Source organism: Bubalus bubalis, chromosome 2 (assembly GCF_019923935.1).
Source record: "Bubalus bubalis isolate 160015118507 breed Murrah chromosome 2, NDDB_SH_1, whole genome shotgun sequence".
Taxonomy (NCBI): Eukaryota; Metazoa; Chordata; class Mammalia; order Artiodactyla; family Bovidae; genus Bubalus; species Bubalus bubalis.
In genome coordinates this window covers 176073316-176099341 of record NC_059158.1, presented here as the reverse complement: position 1 = coordinate 176099341, position 26026 = coordinate 176073316, and the positions used below count along the sequence as shown (strand labels likewise).

The 26026-nt window shown below is 49.4% G+C and overlaps 1 protein-coding gene across 1 annotated transcript in view; it reads right to left on the bottom strand.

Moving 5' to 3' along the window:
• Window positions 1-3628: 3628 nt before the first annotated feature.
• Window positions 3629-26026, bottom strand: part of LOC112582954 (receptor-type tyrosine-protein phosphatase U-like) — a 321962-nt gene continuing 299564 nt past the window's right edge. Inside the window, exon 3 of the mRNA XM_044938030.1 lies at window positions 3629-5148. Within this exon, the coding sequence (XP_044793965.1) occupies window positions 4745-5148 (404 nt within the window). The 3' untranslated portion in view covers window positions 3629-4744. The remainder of the gene's footprint in view (window positions 5149-26026) is intronic.

Genomic DNA, 26026 nt, shown 5'->3' with positions numbered 1-26026 from the left:
GACTCTAATCAACTTTCCTTCTGGTGACCTCTCATGCCTTATCCCAGGCCTGGCTTCTCTGGTGGCTCAGATGGTAAAGTATCTGCCTGCGGGAGACACGGGTTCAATCCCTGGGTTGGAAAGGTCCCCTGAAGGAGAGAATGGCAACCCGCTCCAGTATTCTTGGCTGGAGAATCCCATGGACAGAGGAGCCTGGCGGGCTACAGTCCATGGGATCACAAAGAGTTGGACACGACTGAATGACTAACACTTTTAAGCCTTATCTCCTACCCCTCCCTCTTCCCCCACTTGCTGTGGTCCAACCACACTGGCTCTTCGCTGTCCTTGAGCATGTCATGCTCATTCTTGCCTCAGGGCCTCTGCACCTGCTGCTCCCTTGACAATTACCACACAGCTCATTCTCTTTCTTACTTCAGGTTCTCTGTTCAAATATCACCTTCTCAGAGAGGCCTTTCTTGACCACCCTCTCTAACACAGCTCCTTCATCTTCAGTCTCTTTCTATTCACTTTTTTCCTTCATTTCAAAACCTATCACTTCCTGTGTACTTAGTCACTCAGTAGCGTCTGACTTTTTGTGACCACATTGATTGAAGCCTACCAGGCTCCTCTGTCCATGGGATTCTCCAGGCAAGACTACTGGAGTGGGTTGCCATTCCCTTCTCCAGGGGATCTTCCTGACCCAGAGATTGAACCCAGGTCTCCTGCATTGCAGGCGGATTCTTGACTGTCTGAGCCACTGGGGAACCACTTCCTAGGATATACTTATTTGGTTATTATCTGTTTCCCCTACTGGAATGCAAGCACCAGGAGAGCAGAACTTGGTTTGTCTACTTCACCTCTATATCTCCAGTGTTTAGAAGAGATTTTAATACTTGCTGCTTCTGCTGCTGCTAAGTCGCTTCAGTCGTGTCCGACTCTGTGCGACCCCATAGACGGCAGCCTACCACACTCTGCCGTCCCTGGGATTCTACAGGCAAGAACACTGGAGTGGGTTGCCATTGCCTTCTCCAATGCATGAAAGTGAAAAGTGAAAGTGAAGTCGCTCAGTCGTGTTCAACTCCTAGCGACCCCACGGACTGCAGCCTACCAGGCTCCTCCGTCCATGGGATTTGCCAGGCAAGAGTACTGGAGTGGGTTGCCATTGCCTTCTCCTTTTAATACTTAGATTCTAATAAATACTTCTTGAATTAATCAGTGTGACCTTGATCACATGCCATTTTAAGCCTGGAGGCCCTGCCTTTTGGCAAAGTTCAGCTTATTCATGAGTTGAACAGGATTCTCTACTCCCTTCTTCTAGACTCCATATCTCTGTTTACATGGCCTAAAGGGCAGCAGGATGTACACAGAAGTATGTTGGCTTTGGAGTTAAAATGAGGCTCAAATGTCAGCTCTGCCACTTGCTTTGGTTATTGTTTAGTTGCTCAGTCGTGGCCAACTCTTTTGTGACTCCATGCACTGTAGCCTGCCAGGCTCTTCTGTCCATGGGATTTCCCAGGCAGGAATACTGGCGTGGGTTACCATTTCCTTCTCCAGGGGAATCTTTCCAACCCAAGGATCGAACTTGCGTCTCCTGCATTGCAGGTGGATTCTTTACCACTAGGCCAACTGGGAAGCCCCTGCCGCTTACTAGCTTTGTTTTAACTAGCTTTTCTGAGCCTCAGTCTTCCTTCATGTAAAATGCTGTTAATACAAACCTTGCGAACTTGTGCAGAGGGAGAGAATGTGAGTACATAGTGCAGGGTAAGCATTTGAGAACTGGTAGCTCTTACTGTTGTTGTTATTATTAAACTAACCAGGTTTGGGGCCTTCCATCTCATGGGAACAGCCTGGGTTGGGGCTGGACTGGATGAGTGGGGTGGCGTGGAAGGAGAGAGCAGATAAGGGACTTGTGATGTAAGAGACATGTCACCTCGCGGGTTCACTCTGTGCTCCCTGTCAGTCTCATCTCAAGGCCTGTCTCCCTCCTCTTTCCCTGAGCTGTGGATCTAGTTGGCATGTTTAACTCACTCGTGCATATTATATTAAATCCCATCATATGAGTCTCAATCTGTGATTCTGGCCTGCGGGGGTTTTCTTTCCCACTCCGATCCAACATACTTGCTTTTCTATCAAGAGCCTGTCATCTGCAAAGCTGAAGAGCCTGCGTCCTCAGTGGGGTGATTGCTAATGATGCTGTGGATCTGTGTGGACTGAAGGCTCCTGGGAGGCAGGGACTGCACCGACATTCTCCTATAAACCTGAGCCTGGTTCAGAGGGGCTTGCCAGGGCGGCGGGGTGGTGGGAAGTGATGGCGTAATGGAACAAGCTGGGGGTTCACACTGAACTATAAATTCTTAGTTCAGATGGAAGGGATGTTGTTGTTTAGTTGCTAAATCATGCCTGACTCTTTTGTGACCCCATGGACTGTGGCCCCCCCAGGCTCCTCTGTCTACAGGATTTCCCAGGCAAAATACCTCAGTGGGTTGCCATTTCCTTCTCCAGAGGATCTTCCTGACCTAGGGATTGAATGCATGTCTCCTGCATTGGCAGGTGGATTCTTTACCCTTGAGCCACCAGGAAAGCCCAGGTAAAATTATATTAGATCCTAAAGTCTTAGAATCCTCTGACCAATGGGGAAACTGATGCACAGAGCATCAACCAGTGTGAGAGCAGAATCAGTACATCAAAAAGTCAGTCTTTATTGAAGAAAATGAGGCCCAGAATGAGGAAGTGTCTTATCCAGGGCTGCACGGGAAGTCTGTGACTGAGCCAGGGGTGACTCGGGTCCCTGCCAGCTGTCCCACTCTTCCTCCCACTCCAACCCTTGAGGAAACCTGGGGCTTGGAATGGGCTGGACTCAGCCCACTGGAACATGTGGCCCACTTTCAGTTACCCATGCCCAGCAGAAGTGTTGATCTCTGCTGCGTGTTTGTAGATGGAGCCCCTTCAGCACGCCTGGCATCATATAAGGCCCTTAATCATAGTTTCATCCAATTCTAATATGATGGCTCCCATTTTACAGATGAGAAACTGAGGCCTAGGGAGGGCAGCTAACTCATGCAGAGTCTCAAGCCTTATGGGTGGGAGGCCTCTTGGCACTTGTCCTGCCTGACGTCTCTTCACAGCCCTGACCAGCTGCTGACGGTCCATCACATGCTTGTCTGTGTATCGCAAACTGTGCCCCCTCACCCCCCTGCCGACCCCGAGAAAATCTAGGCGAGAGGACTCTCTGCCTGTCTTGTTCCTTTCAGTATCCCTGGTGCTCAGGATATGGCAGGGATTCAAACATTATATTTAAAGAAATGAATGGATCTCTTGGGTTCCTTCCAACCCCATGACTGGGAAGATCTGAAAGCCCAGCCTAGGCTCCCAGACAGTGCCACACTCTGACCCTGTTCCCCATCCTGACCTTGTCCTGCTGGGTGGGCTGGCATCTGCCTTCTCCTGTCAGTGCTCCAGCCCCAGGTCTCCTGGTGTCCTGCCTTGACCCACTTGTCCATGTCTCTCTCCCTCTCCTGATGCTTTTCTCCTAAAACCCCATTCCCAGAGCTGACCTCAGCTTTCCTCTTGACTCAAGAGGCTGGCATGGGCTCCTAGACCCTTGCCCTTGATTTGTCCCTTGAATTGCCCTTTGTAATCATGAAAGGAGCAGGGCAGAGAAATGAGGGACCCCTCCCAGTTCACCAGCTTCCCCTTCCCTGGGACTTTCTGAAGGCGCAGGTGCAAGGCTGACTGGCAGCTCCTTGAGACCAGGGCTGGCCAAATTCTAAAACTCAGTCTTGGGCACCTGACGGGGCTCCCTGCAGACTTGACCTCTCCAAACAGAGCCTAGCTGGCCCCTTGCTGACAAGTTCAGGGCAGTCTGAGAATCAGAACCTCCTGGCTCCTGGGCTGATTTCAGGTGACTGGGATCAGGGACCACGGACCCTGGGTGGGGAGACAGAGCTGCCCCAGCAGCTTGTCCACCCAGCACCAGGGAGCCCTAGCCTGACCCTCTTCGGCTCAGAGATGAGCAGGTCGTCCTTGTGCAGAGGGGCACACGGAGGAGGAATAGCAGCCTTGATGTCCAAAATGGAGGAGCACTGGAGGGGAGGGGATCACCCCACAGGTCTGGTCCCTGGGGAGATGGATGGTGCAGAGGGGACACCCCATGTCCTCCCCTGCAGACCTCAGCCCTGCTTCCTTTCCCTGGGATTTTCTCGGCTGAGGTTGGGGGGTCCTAGGGTATGCTTTGCTCCAGCCCTCGCATCAGTCAGGGCCACAGCGATGTAGCTGTTGGGGTCCCCACTGTGGGGATCAGGAAGGATGGGCACACGTGCATACACCGTTTCACAGACACATTCACATGCAGGCACATACACACACATACACAGACATGTAGACATGTAGATGCCACACTCACATATGCATCTCTCTCTCTCACACACACACACACACACACACACACATGCACAAGCCCAACCTCTGGAACTGACTCTCCACGACAGAGAGGTCATTTAGAGGGTTAGTGTCGGTCAGTGTTAGGGACCTGTATCTCTTTGTAGCGGGCCTGCTGGCGGGGATGTGGCCTCTCCCGACAGGCAGGTTTGCAGTAGGTACAGATGTGTGGCTCCTGGAACAGGAAGGGAGACTAGGAGGCTGAGAGAGGGGCCTGGAGCCTGAAATTTCCCGGGAGGGCACAGGGCATCAGGAAGAGGATGGAGTAAGCTCAAGTTTGGGGCAGCAATGCTGCTCTGAGGTGGAGTCCAACTGGGACGATGGCAGGTTAGGCTGGTCCTACTGCATCCAACCTGCCCCCACGCTGGGAATGATGATCACAGCAGGGGTGTTGGCAGTTGCACCCCCATGAGTCCCTAATGCACCCCGGGCCTTTACATCCACCATCTTCTATTTCCTCCGTGACAACCTGGTGGGAGGGGTGTAGAAGGAAGGAGCCAAGGGAGGCCCTTGGGAGGGGTCCCAGCTGGACGGGGCCAGGCACCTTGTCCTGCTTGAAGCCGTAGCCCTCGGCCGTCTTCATCTGGTTGATGTGCTGCAGGAGGTCGGCCACACGCACCGTGGGGTGCAGCGGCCCCGTGTGATACAGGGAGCACTTCCGGCCACACGGCCGCCGCGGTGAGCCCCCCAGGAGGCTGCTGGCCTCAGTGACCCCACCGCCGCGCTGGTCTCCTGCAGCCAAAGAAAGGGAAAGGGGGCTCCTGACGTGCACAGGCCCCAGCCAGGGGAACCCCACATGGACTCAGGGGGGGCCGAGGGAAGGATGGGAGCACAGCCAGCGTGGAGGATGCTCAGGTTGTTTGCAGGAGCCAGGCAGCTGGCTGGGCCGCCCTGGGTGACTCTGGATGAGCCCCTTCCCTGGGGCATCCCGGTCTTCCCATTGGTAGAATGAGGGGATCGGGTCATGTGACCTCTGGGGGCCCTTCTGACCCAGCCCTGCGGCTGGGATCCCTGGTATCCTCACCCTCCCAGGCTTCCCAGCGAGGGCCCCCTCTGTGACTTCACTCACTGCCTGCAGGGGGCAGCGCTCAGCAGAGCCCAGACATCCCCTCCTTCCTCCCCCTCTTCCAGGGAACAATCTGAAACACTGGCAACTCCCAGCAATCACCCCATTCAAAGACAAGCAAGTCCCCAAATTAGCTGCCGCTGCCACTCCCTCAACAGATTAACAGGAAGCACCTGAATAGAGGTGTTTCTCTCGAACAAGTGTTTCCATTGTCAGCCTGTGCGGCACATCAGCCCATGGGGAGCAGGTGGAGAGGTTCACGCTGCTCTACACCCGGGAAAACCATCCCCTCCCCTCAGACCATCACTCCCTGGCTCTCCTGGCCAGCATCCCCAAGGACATCCCACCGTGGTCCCCAAGATCAGGCCCTGGGATCGAGGAACAACCCCGTTCAGCCACACCCAGCTTCGGACACTCACAGAATCGCAGGATTCACCTTGTGCTGTTTTTTTTTTTTCTTCTCAGGGATTGCAGTCCTGAGCTGCCTATTGCCCAAGATCTGAAAATAGTTGTCTCACATATGTTGCCCTGTAATATGGTTGCTTATAGCAGGAGGGATGCCCTCCCGTGGCTCCATAATGTCCAGAAGCTCCACTGAGGCTTGGAAAGAAGTTACTTCCAAAGGTAGTGTTTCCCAAAGTGTGTTCCAGAGAACACAAGTGCAAGATGATTAACTGGTAGTCCACTTAAAAAACAAACGTTCAATTTTTTAAAATGAATCTGGAAAATTTCAGGTGAAACAAAATGAAACAAGTCTGTTCCCTGCAGGGCATCTCAGGACTTGCAGCAACCTAAATGCATTGTGATTTTCCAGGAAAACCGAAGTAGCGACATTCCTTTATTCCTTTTTCTCCAAGGAGGTTTTTGTTTGTTTGTGTATATTTCATTGGGCTTCCCTGGTGACTCAGCTGGTAAAGAATCCGACTGCAATGCAAGAGACCTGGGTTCAATTCCTGGGCTGGGAAGATACCCTGGAGAGGGGAATGGCTACACACTCCAGTAAACATCTTTAGATTAAAGTGTACTGGGGTGATTAAAAGCAAGGAATCTGTTAAGACATGCCTGAGTTTGAATCCCAGTTGGGCCACTTCTTGGCTGTGTATCCTTGGAAAAAAGACTAGCCCTTTCTGAACCTCAGTTTTCACGTGTCAAATGAGGATAAAGTCATCACTATCCTGTAGAGGAACTACGGTTATTAAATGAGATGATGCATGAAAAACACCCAGTCTCTTGTTGGCACCTGGTGAATGCCCATCGACAGCAGCTGTAGATACTATTAGAATTTACTGTAAAGTCAGACACCTACTGAATCCCAGAAAGCCAAGGGCAACTTCTCAGAGGAAAGAAGGAGCTGACAAGAGTGGTGCTTGACCTGCCTTTAATCTGCCTTAGCGGAGGGGATTTGGACCAGGGCTTGAGCAGTAGCTTTGGAGAGAGATGATTCTTAAGAGGCAGCTGCAGCCAACACAAAACATGAGCTCAGATTTCAAGAGAGAATTTTCTGCTGCTTGAGGAACTCTCAGGAGCTCCAGAAGCGGGGATTGGGCGACAAAGGATTACTCAAGCTCTTTATGGAAGCTGTGCTGTGCAACAGAATACCCTCCAAGCGGAGGAAGGGGTGAGAGGGCGCCTTGAAGGGCCGGCTGCTCTCAGCGGCTCAGGCAGCGGACACAGGAGGAGCTTGTGGCTGGCTGAGGACAAGCAAACAGCACCACCGGGTCAGGGTGATGCCAGCAGCCAGAACAAATCAGGGCGGCATGCCGGCTGAGTCCAAAGACGACAGCAGATGTTCTGTAAATACAGCCAGTGGGCAGGGACAGGGCGGTGAGTGATGGCACAGCTCTCAGCCCCTCGCACCCTGAGCCAAGGAAGCGGGGCCCTCCCGGACCCCACAGCAGGGAGGCAGCAGCACCAGGATTCACACCCGGGCCTGTCGGACTCGGGTCCTGTTGTTCACCAGGTTCCCCCTGTTGTCCCTCTTCTGATAAAGAAGCGTTTATCAGACAATGTGAGAGGAACTGGGACTCACCCAGCAAAGCGTCTGGGTGGAATCCACTGGCACCCAGCAGGATCAAGGGCTCAGGATGGATGGGGCCCAGGGGGATCTGGGGGCTTTTTCCGGCAATGCTTTGAAGCCAGTGGGGCTCAAATTTCAATAGTAAGGAAAGTTCCCAGCAAGTTCCCTCCCACTGGCCTTCCACAATGTGCCTTGATATGTTAAGTCAATTTCTTTTTAAATCAATAAACCTTTTATTTCAGAATAGATTTAGATTTACAAAAATGTTACAAAGATAGTATAGAGTATACTGTACATGTATACTGCATACTCATATATAGTATAAGAAGGCTGAATGCTAAAGAATTGATGCTTTCTGATGCGGTGCTGGAGAAGACCCTTGAGTGTCCCTTGGACAACAAGGAGATCAAACCCGTCAATCCTAAAGGAAATCAACCCTGGATATTCATTGGAAGGACTGATGCTGAAGCTGAAGCTCCAATACTTTGGCCACCTGATGCGAACAGAGAACTCGTTGGAAAAGACCCTGATGCTGGGAAAGACTGAGGGCAGGTGGATAAGGGGGCGAAAGAGGATGAGATGGTTGGATGGCATCACTGACTCAATGGACACAAGTTTGAACAAACTCCTGGAGATGGTGAAGGACAGGGAAGCCTGGCACGCTGCAGTCCATGGGGTTGCAAAGAGTTGGACACGACTAAGCGACTGAACAACGATAGCAAATACTCATATACTCCAGACCCAATTTCTCCTATTAGTCACGTCTTATCTGACTATAGTACATTTACTATAAATAATGAAGCAATGTTGATACATCATTAACTAAAGTCTCTACCAGTTTTGGATTTCCTTAGTTTTTACTAATGTCCTTTTTCTATTCCAAGATCCCACATAAGACTCAGTGTCACATCTCTTTAGGTTTCTCCTGTCTGTGACAGTTTCTCAGACGTTTTTTTGGACGGACTTAACAGTTTTGAGGATTACTGGTCAGATAATTTGTGGAATGTTTCTCAGTTGGGATTTTAAAAAAATTGATATGTAATTCACATGCCATAAAATGTACCCTTCTAAAGTGTACAATTCAGTGGTTTTTAGTATTTCACAAAGTTGTGTAACCATCATCACTAGGTAATTTCAGAACATCTCTATCACCCCAGAAAGAAATCCAGTGGCCATTAGCAGTTACCCCCTGCCTAAATCCTCCTTCTCTCAGCTCCTGACAACCACTAATCCATTTTCTGTTTCTTTGAATCTCTATGTTCTGGACATTTCACATGAAATGGATCCTACAACATGTGGCCTTTTGTGACTGATTTCTCTCATTTAGCATAATGTTTTCCAGATTTATCCATGTTGTAGCATGATCAGTACTTCAAAATTTAAAAATTGTTGCTGCTGCTAAGTCGCTTCAGTTGTGTCTGACTCTGTGTGACCCCATAGACGGCAGCTCACCAGGCTCTGCCATCCCTGGGATTCTCCAGGCAAGAACACTGGAGTGGGTTGCCATTTCCTTCTGCATGAAAGTGAAAAGTGAAAGTGAAGTTGCTCAGTTGTGTCCAACTCTTCACAACCCCATGGACTGCAGCCTACCAGGCTCCTCTGTTCATGGGATTTTCCAGGCAAGAGTACTGGAGTGGGTTGCCATTTTCTTCTCTGTAAAAAATTGTTAATTGTGGTTAAATACATATAACAAAATTTACCATCTTTATCATTTTTTAAGTGTACAGTTCAGGAGCATTAAGTATATTCACATTGTTATGCAGCCAATCTCCAGAACTTTTTCATCTTGCAGTGTTGAAATGTCATCCTCATTAAACAGCTCCCATTTCCCCCTCCTTCCAGCTCCTGGCAACAACCCTTATCCTTTCTGTCTCTGAATTTAACTCCTCTAGGTAATTAACAGAATTTGTCTTTTTGTGACTGGATTATTTCATTTAGAATAATGTCCTCAAGGTTCATCCATGTTGTAGCATTGTTCAGAATTTCAGTCCTTTTCATGGCTGAATAATATTCCATTGTATGAATATACCACATTTTGTGCCAGTGGAATCTTGAATTGCTTCCACCTCTTAGCTATCATGAATATTGCTTTTATATGGAGGTACAAAGATTTCTTTGAGTTATTGCCTTTAATTCTTTTGTATACTTATCTAGAAGTAGAATTGCTGGATCATATGGTAATTTCATAAGAATATGAAAAAATTAATGTTTTTAATTTTTTGAGGAACTGATGTTAGAATACAAATCTGGATGCTAAGTGTGCTCCCTAAGTCCATTAAAAAAAAAACTTGCATTTAAGGAAGAGCTACAATTAACATGGCTTTAGGATATAAACCACAGGAGTTAAGTCTCTACTCCTTGGAGAAGAAAGGAAAGAGGTGAATATGAGGCTAGTGGGTTGTGAGTAGGAAAAGGACATAGAAGGTGCTGGGACCTCCCTCCAGTCTCCTGAGCACAGCTTAAATTTCCTAGCCACCTGATCTTTGACTATGCTCTGCATTCTGGATCAGTTTCAAATAAATGATTTTTCTCCTCATTAGTAGGCATATTTTCTGTTTCTTTGCATGTCTGGTAACTTCTGATTGAGTGCCAGGCATTGTCTGTTTTACCTGGTTGGGGGCCAAATATTTTTCTATTCCTATAAATATTCTTGAGATTTGTTCTGGGATATGGTTAAGTTACTTGGAAATAGTTTGATCCTGCTGGGTCTTGCTTTTAATATTTGCTAGGTGAGATCAGGCAGTGCCCAGTAGAGTGTTAATTATTCCTCACTCCTTTTATAACTCTATGTTAGCCTGTGAACTAAATTTTCCTAAAGATTCTTCACCCCTGGAGAAGGAAATGGCAACCCATTCCAGTCTTCTTGCCTGGGAAATTCCATGAGCAGAGGAGCCTGGCAGGCTACAGTCCATAGAATAAAAAAACAAAAAATAAAAAGATTCTTCAATACCAGGATAATACCTGCTTCCTCTTTGTATTGCAAGTATGATTATGGGTACCCAGTAGGAACACAATAGATGCTTCAATGTTGGTTAGAGGTAATATATCATCTGATATGGGGAACATCATGGAAGGACTTGATTTTGTTCATTCAGGAGGGTGGAGGAAGGGAGTCTGGAGGCCAGGAGGAAGGAGCAAGGGGGCTGGGGTGGGGCAGCAGGGGGCACAGCTCCATGCCTAGGGTGCCAAATAAGGAAAAGGGGAAAGGACTCGGGACCCATGCCGAGACTGGAGAAGAACTTGGACCCAATCACAGGGAAGGCTTGAGATGAGAGAGCTGTTCCCCTGCTTAGTCCTATAGCAGGAAGGCTGTGGGGTAGACTTGAGAGAGGACTTCTGGGTTGTGGGGGGTCAGAAACACTGATCACTCATAGGGATGAAGAGGCCGGTGAGTTGATATTCGTAGACTGGGACAACTCAAATCTTCTTGTCCTAACTCAAGAGGTACCTGAGGCAAGGGAAGGACAGGATGGCTTCTGACTGCTCCTCTTACTGGGTTCTGGGCATCCTACTCACTGTGGTCCAGAGAAGAGCCAAAGACCCCTTTGGGGGCTGGTCATGAGAAGTCTTGTGGCTGTGACCTTGAGCATCAACATAAGGGAGAATGTGGAGGAGGAAGGGCGGTGAAGAGGGAGACGGGGGTGGGACAAGAGAATTAAGAGGATACAGAGAAGGGAGAGGAGGGAAAAAAAGGAATAATGACAAGGAGAGAGGTGGGGAAGGAGACGGGGGCGGGTGGGGACAGGTCAGACACCAGCGACCACAGGGACGACAGACAGAGGGCCTCGGACAGAGGATAGCCCGTCAGGCTGGTTGGACCCTGGAGCCTGGGAGGACCCGTCCCGAGAGGATCCTGGCCTAGGAGGCAATCTGCAGTGGTGAACCACAGGGCTCTGTTCCCGCCCAGGCCTCCTGCTCTACTTGGCAGAAGAACTTCAAACACCAACCAACCAGATCCGCAGACAGAGCCAGGAGGGACACTTTGCATTGTGGCCTCCAGCCGACCTCAGGGTGTGATCAGGCAGATGGCGTGTAATATGGACACTTGGAAAAGTTCTGCATTTAGGTTCAAAATTAGCTATGAAGTAGAGGGGTTGGGTGAGCCGCCTTGTCAGCAGCTCTTGGAACTGCGGAGCTGGAGGCTCCATGTGAATTGATGGGGGTGTGGTTGCTGGAAAAGGTAGTGTGACAGTGGGTGATGTCGATGCAAGAAGAGGGTCCAGGGAGGAGGTGAGAGACCACCGTCCTCTGGGCTGGCCTGGGGCCACCTGGGCCTGCTCTGCAAGGAGGGGACAAGCACGGGTGCAGGGGAATGATCTGGAAGGCTTGCAGGGTCAGAGATCCCAGAGGCAGAAAACAGAGCAGCATTGGCAGGCCGTGGAGTTAGAGGGGGGCCTGGGCTGCAACCCCGTCTCTGCATGTCCTGTGACTTCTGACAAGTCCTTAACGTCCCTGAGCCTCAGTTTCCTCTTCAGTGAAATGGGGCGATCAAGAGGACAGGAGGCTCCAGGAGATCCAGTGACTTGTCTGGGGCGGCTCAGAGAGCTGGTTCTGAACCTGAGACTCTGAGCACAGAGCGAGCGCTCGTGACCTCCACACAGGAGGACGGCGGGGAGAGGAGAGACAGCAGAGGAGGGAAGCTTAGAGGCAGGCTGGCGGTGGAGGAGGCGCTGCCCCAGGCAGGGCAGAGGCGGGGGCGGGGGCGGGGGCTCCCCAGGAGGGGCAGGGCCCCCGAGCAGGGGCGCTACTTACGGGTAGCAGGAGTAGGCATAGTGGTTTCTCCTGGCAGCGTGCAAAGAGAACACACAGGTGGGCCACGGTTCGTGCACGAGGCGGGGCCCAGGGCAGCACCGCCAGTGGGAGGGGCCTGGTGCTTTCTCTGCTGGGGACCGGGCTGGCCTGGGACCAAGGGGTCAGAGGGCCTTCTCTGACCCAAGGGCTGGCCCGGCTCCTTCCAGAACCTTCCCCAAGCCCACTGCTGGAGTGAGAAGGAGGTGGGGAAAGGGCCTGAAGTGAAGCAGAGCTTTTACACACATGTGTTCACAAAGAGAAATACACATGCAGACACACTCATGGATACACACACTCACATAGAAACACAAGGACACACTCATGCACTTACACAGACCTACATGCAGACACTTAGACACCTGTACTCGAACATACACATTGACACACACAGATACATACACAGACATTCACAAACACACTCACACACAGATGCCTGCACTCACACACTTGAGGTAACTGTGCACTCACCCTTGCAGACCACCCCCCGCAGTCCCCATGCCACCCCCTGCCCCCCGCAGGCTCCCCTGCCCCTGAAGGGACAGCCCTCTGTAAGTTGGGAAGAAATGAGCGGCCGGGATGGGGAGGGGGGCTGGACGCCAGGGGGCCCACCCTCAGACACCCTGACTGCCCCTGGGTGTGGGGTTCACTAAAGGAGCCACGTGGCCCCCTCATGAGCACCCAGAGCACAGCTGGGCCAAGAGCCCTGATGGGACCTCGAGGCACCGGCAGTGGGGTCGTGGGGCAGGTCTGATCCCACCTTCCCGGTGAGGAGCAGGCCCCCAAGAGTCATGTCAGCCTGCGGCTCTTGGGTGGTCAGCAAAAGTCCAGACCAGGCCCAGGACCCTGATCCCAGAGCCAGCCCCTCCTGAAGCCCCTTCCAGGCCCGCTCCAGGGTCCTCCACTCACCCGCCCCGACGTCACCCCGTCAGCAGGGAGGGGAAGGCAAGGAGAGGGGAGGGGAAGACAGAGGCCCAGCCAGGGCGGGAGAAACACTTGTGGTCACACAGCACATCTCCCGTCCCAGGGACAGAGTGGGGGTCCAGGGCCCTAAGCTGGTCACAGAAGGTGGGGTGGGTGACGAGGGCAGCCTATCACGTGTGCTGGCTGTGAGTTTGGAGATGAGGACGACCTGGCCAGTCCTGGTCCCACCTCTTGTTACAGAAGTTATTTTTGTAATGATAAACCCAGATCCTATCCCTCTTTCCTTGCTTAAAACCCCTCCCTGTATTCCCAGGAAACCTAGAAGAACGCCTGCACTCTGTACTATGGCCACAAGGCCCTCCCTCGGCTGGTTCCTTCATCCCAAAGCATCACAGAGCCCTACTTCCGAGGGTGAGGGTGTGGGGAGGCCCGTAAGGGAGGCGTGCAGGGGGCTCTGGGGGCGGGTGCAAGGGGACAGGCAGGTTTTCCTCCCCCTCTCCTCTCCCCCGCCGGAACTATCCTCAGGGGCAATGGCCGAGGCTTCAAACGCCGCCCCTGACCCTGGCTCTTGGCCCTGGCGGGATGCTCACGGCCGTAGCTCTTTCAGTGCTCTGTGTGTTCAGGCGCTCAGTTGTGTCTTGACTCTTTGCGACCCCATGGACTGTAGCCCATCGGGCTCCTCTGTCCATGGGGTTCTCCAGGCAAGAATACTGGAGTGGTTGCCACTTCCTTCTCCAGGAGATCTTCCTGACCCAGAGATCGAAACTGTGTCTCTTTCAGAGGCCCAGGCAAAATGACTCGGAAGCTACAACACTGGCTTTTGAAGTAAAGAACAGAAAAACTAGAAATGGGATGGCACGGACGCCTCTGCCCTTTTCCCCCGGTCACCTTTCCCCAGATGCTCTGAGATCCCCTGTGGCCCTGAGCCTGTCATCCAGGTGCTGATGGCAGGCTCGTGTCTTCTGGTCCCGACCTGTGTGTTTCCATCTATTTTTATCACTGTACCAAATAGCCTTTTGCTGTGAGCTCCTTTAAATCTGCCATAGAACAAAGCTGATAGTTAAATTAATGAATGCTGACAAATTTAAATGCATTCAGCCACTTCCTGCGTGCTCTGAGAAGAAGAAATACCTGTGTCCTGCTCCCTAACTGTTTCTTTCAAGCTTTTAAGTTGCAGGGAATTGCCCCAGTGCCCTAGTCACAGGCCCGTTCATTGTCTGCCACTAGCCTGTTGTAAACACAGGCTTCTCTCAGCCTCCATTTCCCCAGCCTGAGGTCAGGCCTCTCCTGGCCTCATGTCCCAGCAGGAGATAATAATCCATGTTAGCAGGAACAAAGCGCATCTTGGTCTAGCATGATCCCCATTATGCAGATAAGAAAGGAGAGCTCAGAAAGGTGAAGGGATGCGCCCATCTCAAGGTCACACAGCAAGGTCGTCTGGAGATGAACTCCCAGATATTTCACCAGCTGCTTGCATGGTGCCTCTCTCAATAAAGTCCTCTCTGTTCCTAACCATACTCCTGATTCCTGCTCACAGGCTCCTGAGTTGTCAAAGAAAGAAGTTTGGGTTTCCTGCCTCCTCCTGTTCCCCGTCACATCCTGTCTCACAGGGACACTGGCAAACACTCAACATGGTCACACACTCACCCATTCCCCCATCCCCATGTGCATAGCACTCCCATCTGCACATACACCTCCTCCATCCCCCTGACTCTATTCTCATACATACCCGTGACCCTTCAACACCTCCTTCATGGCAGAGAACGCCCCCATGATGCCATCAGTTTCCGTGGGAGCTAAAGGAGGGGATAAGGAGCCATATTCTTCCCATTCCAGAGACAGTGTCCTCTCTGACTGGCTGCTCTAGCTTCTGGAAAGCCCACCCCATGTTTCCCCGGGCTGGACCCTCCAGGAGAAAAACTGGTATAAATAGGCCTTCCATCTCTATCTGGTGTCTGAGTTGGGGTGCTCTGGGTGGGCCTGGCCAGTCCTCTCTCCCAGCTGGATATTCTCCAGGGATGATATGACCGTCATCATCAGATACCCATGGCCTTGGAGGAGGAGGAGGAGACCATGGGCTTCCTGCCCACCTGGGATCACAGATGTCTTTCAGCCATTCTGAGTCTTGAGTGGGAGACTGAGGGAGAACAAGAGTGAGCTGGCCTGAGTAGGGGGCTCTGGATCAGAGAAGGGGCCTCTTCCTTAGTGCCTCTGAAGGGCTCACTGTGGGTCTGTGCCAGCCTCCAGGGCACTGTGAATTCCATACCCTGGCCCTCACTGATCCTAGAACTCTTGGCGGGGGCCAATGTGAGAAGGAGGAAGATGCCATCGCTTGGCACCCTGTGAGGCTTGGTCCTTTCCCCAGAAGGCCCCAACTGCATCTCAGTGCAGAAGGAACAGGGTTTGAGGGCAAGAACATGGAGCTGTGTGACTTCAGGCAAGTACCTTGACCTCTCTGTGCCTTGGTTTCTTTGTCTGTAAAATGAGATGATAACGCTGCCTGCCTGGTAGGGTTGCCAGCATCCCACCTGTACTGTGGGTAATAGCTGGGCACAAGGGAGGAGCTCCATCCATGTGGGCTGTTGGTATGGGGTCCGGGTTTGCTACCTGCAACCGTGTGACCTTGAGGAAGTCATCTCCCCTCTCTGTCCCCCCCGCTGCAGACTGAAACAGGGCCCATTGTAATAACAGCACAGAGACACAGGTGGTGCAGATCCAATGGGATTGTCAGTGATTAAAAAAAAGCCTAGGATGTCTGTGTTGTTGTTGTTAAGTTACTAAGTTGTGTCCAGCTCTTTTGTGACCCCATGGACTGTAGCCTGCCAGGCTCCTCTCTCCATGGAATTTCCCAGGCAAGAATACTGGAGTGGGTTGCCATTTTCTTCTCCAGGGGATATTCCCCATCCAGCGATCGAACTGGTGTCTGCTGCACTGCAGACAGATTCTTTACCACTGAGCCACCAGGGAAGCCCAGGATGTCTGAGTACTGATCGGAATACACAGAACTCAGCAGAAAGTGCATGCAAATGGTTATCATCAGCCAGGCTCTGCTGCTTCCCTTCCCCAACCTGTCCAGTCCCTCCGTGGTGGTCCCCCAGCCTCTCTAGCTGCCTGATAATGAGCCAGAGGCTTCAGTAGTGAGGCTGTTTCAACCTTTTAATGCACTGGATCAGCCTGGAACAGCCTTGGAGGGAGAGGAGACGGGGTGTGGGCAAGATGGGGAAGAGGAAAGACTGGCTCACCACAGCCTGGCAGCTCGAGTCTGGGAAATCGCTGTCCCCAGTCCCGAGCAATCAGCAGAGGGTAGCAGTAGGGACATCCCTACCCTTCTTGTGAAAGTCCCCTGCCCCTGAAATGTAGGGAAGTGATGACCTGCCTGTGAGCCCAGCCCCCACCCAGCAGCTGCTCACCAGCCTCCCCTGACTCTAGGCTCAACCCTCTCCCCATCTAATCCCTGTCTCCCCCAGAGTCTGAAAAGGCCTCAGGTCTCACTGTGCTCCTTCCTGGACTCCTTGGGGCCTGCGATGGCTCACTTTGCTCCTCTCTGGACCCCAGGCCAGGCCTGCCCTCCTCACCACCAGGCCTTTCCATATGCTGTTCCCTCCTCTGTCTCCAAAGCCCCACCTTGGGCTCCCGTGGCCCTCGAGTTTCTACAGTCGGCTCTCTTCTGCAGATCACACCTCCAACCTTACCAGGGGAGTGGAAGCCCTTCCCAGCTCTGTTTGGGTCAGCTCTCCCTGTCTCCCCACTGTGCAGAGCAAGTGACTGACCCTCAGGTCAGTTCAGTTCAGTCGTTCAGTCATGTCCGACTCTTTGCGACCCCATGAATCACAGCACGCCAGGCCTCCCTGTGTATCACCAACTCCCAGAGTTCACTCAAACTCATGCCCATTGAGTCGGTGATGCCATCCAGCCATCTCATCCTCTGTCGTCCCCGTCTCCTCCTGCCTTCAATCTTTCCCAGCATCAGGGTCTTTTCCAATGAGTCAACTCTTCGCATGAGGTGGCCAAAGTACTGGAGTTTCAGCCTCAGCATCAGTTCTTCCAATGAACACCCAGGACTGATCTCCTTTAGAATGGACTTGTTGGATCTCCTTGCAGTCCAAGGGACTCTCAAGAGTCTTCTCCAACACCACAGTTCAAAAGCATCAATTCTTCAGTGCTCAGTTTTCTTCACAGTTCAACTCTCACATCCATACATGACCACTGGAAAAACCATAGCCTTGACTAGATGGACCTTTATTGGCAAAGTAATGTCTCTGCTTTTTAATATGCTATCTAGGTTGGTCATAACTTTCCTTCCAAGGAGTAAGTGTCTTTTAATATCATGGCTGCAATCACCATCTGCAGTGATTTTGGAGCCCCCAAAAATAAAGTCTGCCACTATTTCCACTGTTTCCCCATCTATTTCCCATGAAATGATGGGACCAGATGCCATGATCTCAGTTTTCTGAATGTTGAGCTTTAAGCCAACTTTTTCACTCTCCTTGTTCACTTTCATCAAGAGGCTTTTTAGTTCCTCTTCACTTTCTGCCATAAGGGTGGTGTCATCTGCATATCTGAGGTTATTGATATTTCTCCCAGCAATCTTGATTCCAGCTTGTGTTTCTTCCAGCCCAGCGTTTCTCATGATGTATTCTGCATAGAAGTTAAATAAGCAGGGTGACAATATACAGCCTTGACATACTCCTTTTCCTATTTGGAACCAGTCTGTTGTTCCATGTCCAGTTCTAACTGTTGCTTCCTGACCTGCATGTAGGTTTCTCAAGAGGCAGGTCAGGTGGTCTGGTATTCCCATCTCTTTCAGAATTTTCCACAGTTTATTGTGATCCACACAGTCAAAGGCTTTGGCATAGTCAATAAAGCAGAAATAGATGTTTTTCTGGACGCTCAGCCAGCATTTATTGAGCGCTGTGTGCTGGGGACTGTGCTCAGCCTTTACAGGCATTTGTCAAGTAACCTTCAAGGCCATCTTCAAGGATGTACTGGAAATAGGAGAGCATCAGGGCTGGGAGCACAGACCTGAAGGCCAGGCCTGCTGGATTTGAACCTGGCTCCATCACTCTGCAAAGGTCTGTCTAGTCCAAGCTGTGGTTTCTCCAGTAGTCATGTATGGATATGAGAGCTAGACCATAAAGAAGGCTGAGCACCAAAGAATTGATGCTTTTGAACTGTGGTGTTGGAGAAGGCTCTTGAGAGTCCCTTGGACTACAAGGAGATCCAACCAGTCCACCCTAAAGGAAATCAGTCCTGAATACTCATTGGAAAGACTGATGCTGAAGCTGAAGCTCCAATACTTTGGCCACCTGATGGAAAGAATTGACTCATTTGAAAAGACCCTGATGCTGGGAAAGATTGAAGGCAGGAGGAGAAGTGAACAATAGAGGATGAGATGGTTGGATGGCATCGCAGACTCAATGGACGTTTGTTTGCATAAACTCTGGGAGTTGGTGATGGACAGGGAGGCCTCGCATGCTGCAGTCCATGGGGTGGCAAAGAGTCAGACACGACTGAGTGATGAACTGAACTGAACTGCATTTCCTGGCTGAGTAACTCTTCGTGGCATTCCATACGCTTGCTGTGCCTCAGTTTCCTCATGCAGGATGGAGTGAGTAAGCCGGGGACCTGCCTCATGGACTTGCTCAGGACTGAAAGAGGAGATCATGTATATGTATGGCTTGAAATAGTGCCTGGCACAGAGTGAGTGCTGGCTATGAGTATTATCACATTTTACAGATGAGGAAACCAAGAGAGAAGGAAAGTCTCTTGCCCAAGATCTCAACAATGAAGTGGCAGAGTGAGAATGTGAATCCCAAATCTACCTGACCCTAGAGTATTCTTAACTACTAAGCCTCAGGAACTTTGCCCTCGTGAGACTCAACTTCCCCATCTGTAAGTTGCAGGGGCTGGAGTGTGTGATGCCTGGGGTCCCAGTGCTCATACTCGTTGCCTCTATGATTCTCAGTGGAGATTCCAGACTCAGAGCAGGCTTAAAAACCCATGAGATGCCATGTTACATTCAAACTAGGATCCTGGTCGCAGCACCTGGATGATGTGCTAGATTTCTGGCAGGTTGACTGGTGAGGTGGGCTGGATTGAGCAGGTGAGACACTGGGGGAGGTGCTCCTGGGGAGGGGTCCCCAGTGTTGGAATGCAAGGGGATGGAACGATTGGGCTCCAAGTGGTACTTGCCACCACAAGTCGCAGACCAAAGGTGCAGAAATACCATTGGCTTCTGCAGGAGCCAGCCAACAGCATCCTCTTCAGAGCTGGAGTTGCCTGCACAGACTCTGCTGGCTGCAGAGGCCCCTGGGGTGGGGTGAAAGCCTTGAGCTGAGAGGGGTAGAAACCAGCTTTTCATGAGAGGCGCCTACCATATGTCTGATGCTTTCCGTACTCTGTCCCATTTTCATCCCTCACGTGCCTCACATGTGAATGAAAGTTGTCCATTCACAGATCCAGCCACCCTGGAGCTTCCTCTCTTACCTTAACTCACCCCCACCTCTTGCATCCCATCTCTCATCCAGGGTTTCAGCAGCCTCTGCTCTGGGTGCCTGTTATGTTCCTGTAGATCACAATATACAGAGGAGCTCGCCCCTGAGACCCAAGTCAAGTCGTGACCCTTTATCCCTCCTCTGATCCTTTAATGACCTCTCCTCCTCCTCTACTGGCCTCCAAAGACCTACATGATCTGTTTCCTTAGGTCAGTTTACAGCCATTGGCCTCTTTGCTGCTCTGGGAGTATGTCAAACTCATTCCTACCACAAGGCTTTGTCAATGGGGAAGCTCAGGGTTTCACTTGCATGGCTGTGTTGTGTATTTCTGATCTTCGCATAAATGTCACCACCTCATAGAGGCCTTTTCTGAGCTTCTATCTAAGGGAGTCCCCGTCACCTGAATCTCTGTGCTTCAGTGCATCTCTCCATTTCCCTTTCAGGCTCTGTTCTCTGCACAGAGGACACCGCAGTGAACAGGATCTGTCCCTGTCCTTGGACCTGTGTGGGCTCTATTGATAAAGTGGAAGAATAGGAATGGATATTAGTTGAAGACTCCCCCCCACCTCCACCACACACGTAAATATGCACACATCCAATTGATGGTGCCACACAGGAAGCCCATGGGTTGCCATGCAAACATGTAAGGGGGCTAACCTATTGTAGGGCTTTGGGAGATCTTCTGTGATCCTGTCTAAGTGTGACAACACACATCTCAAGGATGGAACTTCCGTTTCTTCTAAGATGAAGTAGCCCCAGGCTTCCCAGGTCTTCCCACTTACAACTAATAACCCTGGACATAACACAACGGGCATGGGAAGACTTTAAAAGATGCAAAGAAGAAGACAGCCTGCCTTGGGAATTTCAGAGCATGACTGATGAGGGGTTTTCCCTACTGCCTCTCATATATCCCAACAGAGGGCTGCTGAAGCCTCCAACCTAGAGCCACAAACAGACACAGACTAGAAAAGCTCCAAGAGAAAACTGCCACTCTAGCCAAAGGACTGAGAAGGGAGTGGCTTCATAACAGAAAACCTTTTTGTCAAAATCTGCCTTACTCTAGTCAAAAAGCAACAGAAAAGCTACTCTTCTGCCAACCCCCACTCTGCATTTTTGGCAAGATTGAGCAGGAAGCTGATGTCCTTACTACCCCTCAACCCCGTCCCCAACGTGACCCACTTTGCAAACAAGAAGAGATGTTCTGAGTCCCCTGCCAGAGAAGTGTCAGATGGGTCTAGCCATGAGCTAAGCCTCCACTTCCGACTGGCAGCATGGGACTTATGGTGATAGGACGTACAGCTATTCAAACTCAACGGCCCCATCCACCATCTCTCTGGCATCAGTGGGACCCAAAGAGAAGAGTCTGTGCCCCACCTGGCATCAATGAGGCAGAATGAGGTGGTGGTGGCAGGGCTAGTGGGCACTCTGCTTCCCTCCTTCCCCTCCCTTGGTGTCAGCAAGCCCCGGTGGGAAGCTCAGCTCCTGCCTCCACCTGCAACAACAAAGTGCTGTGAGTCAGGCCTCGGCTTTCCCTGTCCCCGGTGTCAGTGGGGCACAGTGGGAAGCTGAGCTTAGCCTCCCAATCCAGCAGCAACAAGATAGTAGAGTTGGTGTCCTATTTTTGCAGGCATGCTAGGGAGAGCTGCGCACACACCCCGATTTGGCCTCTTGCTATAACTGCTGCCAAAAAAAAAAAAAAAAAAGATTAAATAGAATCCCAAGTCTTATAATATCCAAAATGTCCAGGACACACAAAAATTTACTGGTCACAACAAGAACCAGGGAAATCACAACTTGAATGAAAAAGATAATCAACAGATGCCAACATTGGGATGAATCAAATGTTGGAGTAATCTGACAAGGACTTTAAAGCAGCCATCCCCAAAATGATTGAGTAAGAAATTATGAATTTTCTAGAAACATGAAAAACATCCCAGTGAAGAAATATGTTATAAAAAAGAATCACATGGAAATTATAGTACTAAAATATACAATGACCAAAATAAAAACTCAATGAATGGCTTGACATTGACAATAAAGATGATCGGTTCAGTTCAGTTCAGTTAATCAACTGTGTCTGACTCTTTGTGACCCCATGGACTGCAGCACGTTAGGCTTCCCTGTCCATCACCAACTCTGGAGCTTGCTCAAACTCATGTCCATAGAGTCGGTGATGCCGTCCAACCATCTCATCCTCTGTCGTCCCCTTCTCCTCCTGCCTTCAATCTTTCTCAGCATCAGGGTTCCAATGAGTCAGTTCTTTCCATCAGGTGGCCAAAGTATTGGAGCTTTAGCTTCAGCATCAGTCCTTCCACTGAATACTTAGGATTGATTTCCTTTAGGATTGACTGACTTGATGTCCTTGCAGTCCAAGGGACTCTCAAGAGTCTTCTCCAACACCACAGTTCAAAGGTATCAATTCTTCGGTGCTCGGCTTTCTTTATGGTCCAGCTCTCACATCCATATATGACTATAGGAGAAACCATAGCTTTGGCTAGACGGACCTTTGCTGGCAAAGTAATATCTCTGCTTTTTAATAAGCTGTCTAGGTTGGTCATAGCTTTTCTCTCAAGGAGCAAGCGTCTTTTAATTTCATGGCTGCAGTCACCATCTGCAGTGATTTTGGAGCCCAAGAAAAAAAAGCCTGTCACTGTTTTCTGTTGTCTCCCCATCTGTTTGCCATGAAGTGATTGGACTGGATGCCATGATCTTCATTCTTTGAATGTTGAGTTTCAAGCCAGCTTTTTCACTCTCCTCTTTCATTTATATCAAGAGACTCTTCAGTTTCTCTTTGCTTTCTACCATAAGGATGGTGTCATCTGCTTATCTGAGGTTATTGATATTTCTCCCAGCAATCTTGATTCCAGCTTGTGCTTCATCCAGCCGGCATTTCACACGATGTACTCTGCATATAAGTTACATAAGCAGGGTGACAATATACAGCCTGACAATATACAGTAAAATGTATACAGTAAAGGTATAACAAAGTATAATATACAGTAAAGACGTAACAAAGTAAAGGTGACAATATACAGTAAAGATGATAGAGGACAGAATCAGTGAACTTGAGGCCAGATCAGCATGTTTACCCAATCTGAACAATAGGGAGAATACAGACTGGAAAAAAAAAAAAAAACCCAAACCAAAGTTTCAAAGACCAGAGGAACAATAGCAAAAGAACTAGCAGTGATATCATTAGTTTCAGAAGGAGAAAGAGTGGCACTAAAAATGTATTTGATAATGGCCAATAATGGCTAAAACTGCCCCAATTTAATGAAACACATATACCTACAGATTCAAGAAGCTGAGCCAATCCCAAAGAGGATAAGCTCGGAGAAATTGATGCCAAGTCACATCATAATTAAATGTTCAAAAACTAAAGACACAGTGAAAAAAATCTTAAAAGCATCCAGAAAGAAACTGTTACTTATAAGTTACATTAGGTTGAATGACAGTGGCTACTTCTTTTAAAACTGTGGAGACTCAAATTAAGTGGTGCAAAAGTTTTTCAGGAACAGAAAGAAAAGAACTGTCATCCATGAATTCTATGTCTGGTGAAAATATCCTTCAAGAATTAGGGGAAAGTAAAGACATTTCAGATGAAGAAGAGCTAAGAGAATTTATTGCTAGCAATTGTGTCCTTGTTGTTGTTCAGACACTAAGCTGTGTCTGAATCTGTGACCCCATAGAGTGCAGCACACCAGTCTTCCCTGTCCTCTATTATCTCTCGGAGTTTGCTCAAACTCATGTCCATTGAGTCAGTGATGCCATCCAACCATCTCATCCTCTGTCACCTCCTTCTCCTCCTGACCTCAGTCTTTCCCAGCATCAGGGTCTTTTCCAGTGGGTCAGCTGTTCACATCAGGTGGCCAAAGTATTTGAACTTCAGCTTCAGTATCAGTCCCTCCAATGAGTATTCATGGTTGATTTCCTTTAGGATGGACTGGTTTGATCTCCTTGCAGTTCAAGGGACTCAAGTCTTCTCCAGCACCACAATTCGAAAGCATCAATTTTTCAGCCTTCTTTATGATCCAACTCTCACATCCATACATGACTGCTGGAAAAACCATAGCTTTGACTAGACAAACCTTTGTCAGCAAAGTGATGTCTCTGCTTTTTAAAACGCTGTCTAGTTTTGTCATAGCTCTCCTTCCAAGGAGCAAGCGTTTTTAAATTTCATGGCTGTAGTCACCATCTGCAGTGATTTTGGAGCCCAAGAAAATAAAGTCTGTCACTATTTCCACTTTTTCCCCATCTATTTGCCATGAAGCGATTGAGACTGGATGCCAGGGAAGCCCAATGTGTCCTCAGAAAATGGCTAAAAGGAATTGTTTAAACAGAAAGAAAATGGTAGCAGAAGGAGGCTCGGGACTTCAAAAAGGAATGAAGATTATCAGGATGGATGGGGTAAATAGAATATTCAATCCTTTCTCTCATGAGTTTCTTACATGGTATTTTGTGGCAGAAGCAAAAGTTAAAAACCGTCTACTGTGGTATTCAATATCTGTAAGGGAAGTATTTAATACTATGATATTTATAATGTGTGAAGGGTAAAGAGACCTCAGTGGAAGTAAGGTGTCTACACTTAACTGTCAGTGGTAAAACATCAATACCAGTAGAGTACAATGTTATATACATCTCTCATAACATATCTCAGAATACTTAGAACAAACACTAAGAAAACTATACAGAATAGTAGACTCAAAAACACTAAATAAATCAATATAGAATCCTAAAAAAGGTTCAGGTAACCCACAGGAAGGGAGATACAGAGAATAGGAAACAAAGAAAACAAACAGAAAATAAAAGATAGCATGGCAGCCTTAAGCCCTAACATATCAATAAATCTAAATGGACTAAATACACTAATTAAAAGGCAGAGATTGGCAGAGTAGACCAAAACCCAAATAAGACAATGCCTCCAAGGAACACCTGATCCAGCAATATGCTATGTAAACACAACATAGATAGGGTGAAATTATAAGACAGATAATTTGGAAAAAGATATGGAAAAAGACTGTGAAAGTGTTGGCTAAAAGTCAGTGGCTGGAGGCTTTTTCAGGCAGTGAAACTATTCTGTATGCCCCTATGATGGCAGATACAAGTCATTATAAAAAGTTAAAAAAGTGAATGCTCAGTCATGCGAAGTCAGATCTTTGCAACGCAATGGACTGTTAAATAGCCCAGTGCAAGTAACACTGGGCTCCTCTGTCCATGGAATTTTCCAGGCAAGAGTACTGGAGTGGGTTGCCATTTCCTTCTCTGGGAGAGCTTCCTGAACCAGTGATCGAACCCGGCTCTCTTGTGTCTCCTAAATGGGTGGGCAGATTCTTTGCTGGTGCACCACCTGGGAAGCTCTGCATGTAATTATATATTTGTTCAAACCCGTTGAAAGTATAACATCAAGAGTTAACCTAACTATGGACTCTGGGTGATAAAGATTTGTGAATATTGGTTCATTTTTGGTGGAAAAAAATTGCTATTCTGGTGAGTGACCTTCATAATGGAGAAGGCTATGCATGTGCAGGGGTGGTGGGTATATAGGAAATTCTGTGCCTTCCTCTCAATTTTGTTTTAATCCTAAAACTTATCTAAAAATTAAAATCTTAAAAGCAAACAAAACAAAACATACGGAGGGAGGGATTTCCCTGGTGGTGCAGTGGTTAAGAATCTGCCTGTCAGTGCAGGGGGCATGGGTTCAATCCCTGGTCCAGGGAGATTCCGGGCAACTTCATGCTTCTGAGCAACTAAGCCCACCAGCCACAAGTACTGAAGCCTGTGCTCTGCAACGAGAGAAGCCAATGCAATGAGAAGCCTGCATACTGCAATGAAGAGTAGCCACAGCTTGCCACAACTAAAGAAAGCCAGTGTGCAGGAATGAAGACCCAACACTGCCAAAAAAAAAAAAAAAAAAAAATCAGGGGCAGGTGGTGGTCTGTGATGGCTGAAACTGGCTGTGTGGCCTGCAGGCTGCCCCTGTAGGGCAGACCTATTCCAAGGCCATGCACTATTCATCACCAATAATCTGGGCTGCTGCACTTTCATGGAGGCTGGGGACAATACATACCAGTCCTGAGATACTCGTGCCTGGTGTGACAGAAGTTTGCCCTAAGATGCTCATCAGGCATGTTTATGGTGGCCCAGAGCACAGGCCCCTTCATACATTGCTGTTACCTCTGCCTGGACCACTTGCTCTTTACAGCATTGGACTTTACTTCCATCACCAGTCATATCCACAACTGGGTGTTGTTTTTGCTTTGGCTCCATCTCTTCAGTCTTTCTGGAGTTATTTCTCCACTGATTGCCAGTACAATAGTGGGC